The 7,969-nt window shown below is 44.1% G+C and overlaps 1 protein-coding gene across 1 annotated transcript in view; it reads right to left on the reverse strand.

Moving 5' to 3' along the window:
- Positions 1-112: 112 nt before the first annotated feature.
- LOC124143993 (bifunctional endo-1,4-beta-xylanase XylA-like) overlaps positions 113-7,969 on the reverse strand; it is a 14,144-nt gene continuing 6,287 nt past the window's right edge. The window contains exons 3-6 of the mRNA XM_048386660.1: positions 1,714-1,849; positions 1,344-1,478; positions 684-1,247; positions 113-448 (exon numbers count right to left, since the gene is read on the reverse strand). Of these exons, the coding sequence (XP_048242617.1) occupies positions 286-448; positions 684-1,247; positions 1,344-1,478; positions 1,714-1,849 (998 nt within the window). The 3' untranslated portion in view covers positions 113-285. The remainder of the gene's footprint in view (positions 449-683; positions 1,248-1,343; positions 1,479-1,713; positions 1,850-7,969) is intronic.

The following is a 7,969-nucleotide window of genomic DNA, read 5'->3' on the forward strand; positions in this document are numbered from 1 at the left end:
TTATACGCGATATTGACAATTTTCGACATTCATACGTTTTAAACCAGAATTGTGGTCAATAACTACATCAACACTGATGGCCCACTTTAACTGAGTCAATACAAAACTATTGTTTTTGCTGAAATAGACACTTTACTCATGTAAGCAAAACATTTATTAACATTATAAAGTGAATCAGTTTTGTCTAACTTCGGTTTTGGTAATATTTCAGCAATATTACGGCAGGCTAGAGCTGGACCATGTAGACCACGTAGAGCAGGACCATGCAGACCACGTTGAACTGGACTACCCCGACCCCCGACCCCTGGACCATGAAGACCACGTAGAGCTGGACCAGGTAGACCATGTAGAGCTGGACCATGTAGACCACGTTGAACTAGACCACGGAGACCATGTAGAGCTGGACCAGGTAGACCATGTTGAACTGGACCACGGAGACCAATTAGTGCTGGAATTTTCGACATTCATACGTTTTAAACCAGAATTGTGGTCAATAACTACATCAACAATGATGGCCCACTTTAACTGAGTCAATACAAAACTATTGTTTATGCTGAAATAGACACTTTACTCATGTAAGCAAAACATTTATTAACATTATAAAGTGAATCAGTTTTGTCTAACTCCGATTTTGGTAATATTTCAGCAATATGACGGCAGGATACACCAGAAATAGGCCTCACGATTCACATTCTTCTTCGGGAGTAGAACTGGACCACGTAGACCACGTTGAACTGGACCACGGAGACCATGTAGAGCTGGACCATGTTGACCACATTGAACTAGACCACGGAGACCACGTAGAGCTGGACCATGTTGACCACGTTGAACTGGACCATGTTGACCACGTAGAGCTGGACCATGTAGACCATGTAGAGCTGGACCATGTTGACCATGTAGAGCTGGACCATGTAGACCATGTTGAACTGGACCACGGAGACCACGTAGAGCTGGACCATGTAGACCATGTTGAACTGGACCACGGAGACCATGTAGAGCTGGACCATGTAGACCATGTTGAACTGGACCACGGAGACCACGTAGAGCTGGACCATGTAGACCATGTTGAACTGGACCACGGAGACCATGTAGAGCTGGACCATGTAGACCATGTTGAACTGGACCACGGAGACCACGTAGAGCTGGACCATGTAGACCATGTTGAACTGGACCACGGAGACCATGTAGAGCTGGACCATGTAGACCATGTTGAACTGGACCACGGAGACCACGTAGAGCTGGACCATGTAGACCATGTTGAACTGGACCACGGAGACCATGTAGAGCTGGACCATGTAGACCATGTAGAGCTGGACCATGTTGACCATGTAGAGCTGGACCATGTAGACCATGTTGAACTGGACCACGGAGACCATGTAGAGCTGGACCATGTAGACCATGTTGAACTGGACCACGGAGACCACGTAGAGCTGGACCATGTAGACCATGTTGAACTGGACCACGGAGACCAATTAGTGCTGGAATTTTCGACATTCATACGTTTTAAACCAGAATTGTGGTCAATAACTATATCAACACTGATGGCCCACTTTAACTGAGTCAATACAAAACTATTGTTTATGCTGAAATAGACACTTTACTCATGTAAGCAAAACATTTATTAACATTATAAAGTGAATCAGTTTTGTCTAACTCCGGTTTTGGTAATATCACAGCAATATGACGGCAGGATACTCCAGAAATAGGCCTCACGATTCGCATTCTTCTTCGGGAGTGGAACTGGACCACGTAGACCATGTTGAACTTGACCAGGTAGACCATGTTGAACTGGACCATGTTGACCACGTAGAGCTGGACCAGGTAGACCATGTTGAACTTATACCCTTGCCTAAAATGTTACACAATTAGTTCAGCTGACATTACGAATAGATTGACATTACAATTGTTGTAGCTTCATTTTCAACAGTATCTGCAGCAGTTTTTCTCACATACTTTGAATATTTTTATCATTAGCCAAGAGTTTGATAACGTAGTACAAGTATTCGGAAGATTTGACTTCATATTCTCTTAGTTTGATATTCTCGGGAGGTATCAGGGTTTTTCAATAGGTCAATGTTTGTGATTGGGGTATGTGTATGTGTTAATTGTCATTACCAAAAAAATCAAACATTTTAGTATAACCTTTTGTTATGGTCGTAACACTCCACAAACATTTTTTTTCATTGAAAATGTGGAATTACTTTGGACAACTATGAACATTTCGCAATTTTAGAAATCCAAGATGGTTGCCAGGATCTCTATAACTATCTTTTTTTTTTTAACTTATCATTTAACAATTGCTTTTTTCCGCTTTAACTGTCTTAGTATCATCCAGACACAAAAGGCAAAGCATTTGCGATGCTTTTTGGAATACTACTGACTTCTATAGGTTAAGTTAAGTTAAGTTGAGTGAGTGAGTGAGTTGGGTTTAACGCTGCTTTTAATATTATTTCAGTTATATCACGGCGTGTCAGGCTAATGTCGGAGGAAAGCCCGAAGTGATGCAGGTTTAAGACGTTTACCACTTCGGTGAAACCCACGAGCACGGTTATGGTGCTGACAAACCTACAAACAAAGTCGGGGCGAACCGGGATTCTAACCCACAATCATAGGTTTCTGGCGTGTACAAGGGACGCAACTCTGCACAGCGAATCGCTGCGCCTTAGACGACTGGGTCCAGGTCCAGACTCGATTATTGACAGACCGCCGTCATATAGCGGGAATATTTCTGGATGCGGCGTTAAACAACAAACAAACAAACAAAACCTATCTGTTGTTTGATGGTGATGGTCGATTTTCCTTTCTCTGTCAGAAGAGATAAAGTGAGTGAGTGAGTATGGTAAAACGCCGCTTTTAGCAATATTCCAGCAATATCACGGCGGGGGTCACCAGAAATAGGCTTCATACATTGTACCCATGTCGGGAATCGAGCCCGGGTCTTCGGCGTGACGGGCGAACGCTTTAACCACTGGGCTACCCGGCCGCCCCAGAAGAGCTTTCTGTATACCATCATATGTAGCCTGCATCGAGGCTTTCGTTGGGCCATAATAAACTTGGCAACCAAACATCTCACAGGACCTCACAAGGTCGACTGACGGCTTCCGGCTTGTGTCTGAGTGGGGTTTTCATGTTAAACTGCGGCATGGTATCTCAGTGGGCTAGCATTATAAATCGACATCAGTCCGGACTGGTACAAGCAGCCACACACACACACACACATACACGTGCATGCACGTCGCTATATAAGTGCAATAATCTTGGACGCGACGTTAAACCCAATTTCACCCCACCTCACCTATGTAATCACACATGTGAGTTTATGGAATACCAGAAGGAATGATCACAGCGTTGGACCTAGACTGTCAGCAACTGAACGCAATGGTTAATGGTGTAGCGTTTCGTTTGTGCCTGTGTGAATCCACATGCATCTGGGTACCAGAGACTGCACTAGTGTGGGCTTCGGGAGATAGTGCGCATGCAATATGATATGTGTCTGCTTCCTCAAGAACTGAACTGAACACTTCCAGTGAGTGAGTGAGTGAGTATGGTTATACGACGCTTTTAGCAATATTCCAGCAATATCACAGCGGGGACACCAGAAATGGGCTTCACACATTGTACCCATGTCGGGAATCGAACCCGGGTCTTCGGCGTGACGGGCGAACGCTTTAACCACTAGCCTACCCGACCGCCCCCTGAACACTTGCAGGTCAAGAAGATCAATACACTAAAGTATCCTGTATCCATCAACCGCAACACATCGGTCATCGGGCAATGTACTCAGGCCAGTCTGGCACCTTTCATTCCGACATGAAACTGGAGTAGATTTGTTCATCGGATTGCTGGTGGATGTCCAATTGCCTTGACATAGAAGTGTTCATCACTTCAAGATTTTTTCATTATGCGTTTATTCCCTCGTTGAACTTACAAGAACGTAAATATATCCAGTGTATAGCAGCTTAGTGATTTAGGTCTAAGACGTTTACCACTTCGGTGAAACCCACGAGCACGGGCATGGTGCTGACAAATCTAGAAACATAATCGGGGCGAACCGGGATTCGAACCCACAACCATAGGTTTCTGGCGTGCCCAAGGGACGCAACTCTGCACAGCGAATCGCGGCGCCTTAGACGACTGGGCCACCCGTGCCCCCCAGTGAAGTTTGTGTGAGTATCAAACCTTGTGTTGTGTTAATATGTGAAAGAATGTCTTGGTAAGTAATTAGGAGCAACGATCGCCAGACCCCTCGGATTTAGCGAAAATGTCTTTTCGGAATTTCTGCACAGATAGGCAAAGTCAAAACTAGGTAAGTTGTCAAAGAAGTTTAATTCAAGCTTCAGGTATATTGATGATCTCATATCACTTAATAACAATCAAATAGCAAATACCCTTCCACTGATTTACCCACCTGGGTCCACTTGCACAAAGCGATCTTAGCGCTAAGATGATCTTAACTCCCATACTTTAACATAGGCTTACAATAGTCTTAGCGCTAAGATCGTTTTGTGCAAGTGGGCCCTGGACTAGAAAGGACACCAGTGAGACTGCCTCAAATGCTTCATATTTAGATCTTTGCATAAAGATTCAATGACAAAAAAACAGTCTCCACAAGACTGTATGGCAAGAAGGATGACTTTCACGTTCCAACAGTAAACTCAAGAAAGTTCAACACGTACAGGTAACGGATGTAGGGTCCCTTAGCACTCCAAAACACAGTCACAACTCATCCTGCAGCTCCATAATTAGCCCACACACAAAAATGTTTCTTATCAAGTCCAGATTTTAAAAGCTGAAACTCTTGGAACTGATGTAAATACATTAGATGAAGTTACAGAAACAGCCGTGGATGATCAACGGAGCAATTAGTCAAGACAATGGGCAGCCCAAGCAGGTCGTTTAATGATTCTCTCAGTGGGTATGAACGCCTATGTTATCCTACACAAATAGTGGCTGGTATAGACAGTGACATCTTTCATTAAATACACGGACGCCTGGTACAACATGATCGAGTTTCCTTTAAAAATGAACTTTTGGAAGTATTTAAAGATGGTGAAGGGAAACTGAGTGAGTGAGTTGGGTTTAACGCCGCTTTTAACAGTATTCCAGTTATATCACGGCGTGTCAGCTTAATGTTGGAGGAAAGCCCGAAGTGATGCAGGTCTCAGACGGTTACCACTTCGGTGAAATCCACGAGCACGGGTATGGTGCTGACAAATCTAGAAACATAATCGGGGCAAAACCGGGATTCGAACCCACAATGATAGGTTTCTGGCGTGCCCAAGGGACGCAACTCTGCACAGCGAATCGCGGCGCCTTAGACGACTGGGCCACCCGTGCCCCCGAAGGGAAAATGGGACAGAGTCTTTATGACATAGTCAAGGAAAGACGCCTGGACACACTGAGGGGATATTTACCTAAACAAGTACAGAAAGGGCATTCTGAATGAGTCGGTGATAGAAAAATCTGCTTCGGATATGTACTAGTGTATGTATTGCCATCAATGATGTCCCTCTGAATCCCTAATATAAAGACAAATGTTTTCATCAAAGGCAATTCTACCCAGAGTGCACCAGGCAACAGCATAGAATTCCTTAGGGATTTATCTAATCATCAATACATTAGAGTAGACAAGCCACTTTAACTGGTACAAGATGCCATCTGTGAATATGCAAAACAGTATGGTGTCCATGTCAGCCATTTTTATTTATTGAGGCATTTGGAAGGCTACAACCCCACACTGAGAGTGAACATTTTCAGTAGGACAACGTGCGATGTTGCGAGTGGGTTCTACACAAAGGGTTCCTACATTGTGCACTCGAGTGAGTGAGTGAGGTTTTACGCCGCTTATGGCAATATTCCAGCAATATCACGGCGGGGGACACCAGAAATGGGCTTCACACATTATAGCCATGTCGGGAATCGAACCCGGGTCTTCGGCGGGACTAGCTAACGCTTTAACCACTAGGCTACCCGACCGCCCCTTGTGCACTCGAACAGACAACTTATGATAATGTGTATGTTCTTCCTAGTAAGCATTGTGCTGAGGATGTCCTTGTACCTGCATGTAATTTTGTTGGAAAAAATACATTGTTCCAGAAAATGCTTGTAGAAAATAAATATGCTTCAGATTCTTTTAAAGGAATTGTCTGCCACAAAAAAATACATTTTGCAAGGTGTTTAAAAAATATATATATAATTTAGGCTCAAAGTATTAATAAATGAAGGGTTCATGGATGGCCCGCTGTGCAGAATTGCGTCCCTTTGGCACACCAGGAACCTATGATTGTGGGTTCGAATTCCGGTTCGCCCCGATTATGTTTCTAGGTTTGTCAGCACCATACTTGTTCTCATATATGTGATATAACTGGAATAATGTTAAAAGCGGCGTTAAAAAACCCAACTCACTTACTCACTAATGTTCAACAATCTGGTTATGCAACTGCAGCTGAACAAATGTCTAGTCACCATACTGAATCCCAGCCCCCTTCAGATTCTACAGGTCGCGATATTGTGATTCAAATTATCTGAAATTCACTGACGAAAGCATTTATTCGCGAAAAGGGACACCCGGTAGCACCCGCTAATAAAAAACCCCATTCCTTACCCCTAATGGAATCTTTTTGTCGGATAATCGAGACTGGCTGGTGTCTAGTGTTGACATTTTATATTTACAAAAGTAAAAGCCAGGAAGTAAATTTCACAATATGGGATACCATCGCCTAGCAAGTTGACTTTTGTCAGCCATCATTTTCGCACCCGGTTTTCCACAATTATTACACAATCACGCGACGAGTGAGTGAGTGAGTATGGTTTTACGCCTCTTTAACCAATATTCCAACAATATCACGGCGGGGGGACACCGGAAAATGGGCTTCACACATTGCACCCATGTGGGGATCGGACCAGGGTCTTCGGTGACGAGCCAACGCTTTAACCACTATGCTACCCAACCGCCCCAAGTCACGCGACGAAAGTTGGTTATTATCGAATAATTGTTGGAATTATCATTGACCTAGCTACACTCTTCAAAAAAAGAAACGCATAGGTGTTTTGAGAATTCCAATTAAATTTTTATTTACCAGCAATCGTCATAAAGACAATTCTTATGTTTGATTCCAGTTAATCATGTCATGTTTGTTGCGCCTTCCGCGCAAACACATCTCAAAATGTTTTTTGTAAACGTTTATCAGCAAAAATGCAAAGGATGCACGGAAATTGCTTTCAAAAAAGGTTTCGGCACAATGCACGTGCAAAATGTTGGAAACAAGACTAGAGACATTGACTATAAAATACCGTACAAAATTCATCAGTTCATTACGAATTTTCTGACGTGAACGGAAATCGAAAAATGCCAAGATTAACTGCAGCTGACCGAAATATCGTTGGTCGTTTGGAAGCAGGGGAGTCCCAGTCTGCCGTTGTTAGACTCTTCAACGATCACCGAAGCACCATATCTCGACTATGTAATCGATATACCCGCACTAATTCGACTCAAGATCATCCCAGAAGTGGAAGACCAAGAGTGACCACCCCTGCTCAGGGTCGGTACATCCGGTTGCATCACCTTCAGAATCGATTTGCTACAGCAACGGACACTGCAGGACAAGTGCCTGGTATGCGAAGAATTTCCGACCAAACCTTCAGAAATCGAGGGAAGTGGGAATTCGAGCGAGACGACCAAAAGTTGGACCTGTCTTGCGACGTCTACACCGTCGACGACGTGTCCGGTGGTGCAACAGAGTACAGGCATGGGATCTCAGGAACTGGCGACGCGTTTGGTTCAGCGATGAGTCACGTTTTCTTCTTCAACGACGGGATGGAAGACAACGTGTATACCGACGTCGACATGAACGTTTTGCGCCGAATTGCGTTCGACAGGTGGACCGATTTGGTGGAGTGAGTGTCATGGTGTGGGGAGCCATATCCTACACGGGTAGATCACAGTTAATGGTTGTCTAGGGCAATCTTA

This window comes from Haliotis rufescens, unplaced genomic scaffold, assembly GCF_023055435.1.
Source record: "Haliotis rufescens isolate VD_foot unplaced genomic scaffold, xgHalRufe1.0.p SCAF_6, whole genome shotgun sequence".
Classification (NCBI taxonomy): Eukaryota; Metazoa; Mollusca; class Gastropoda; order Lepetellida; family Haliotidae; genus Haliotis; species Haliotis rufescens.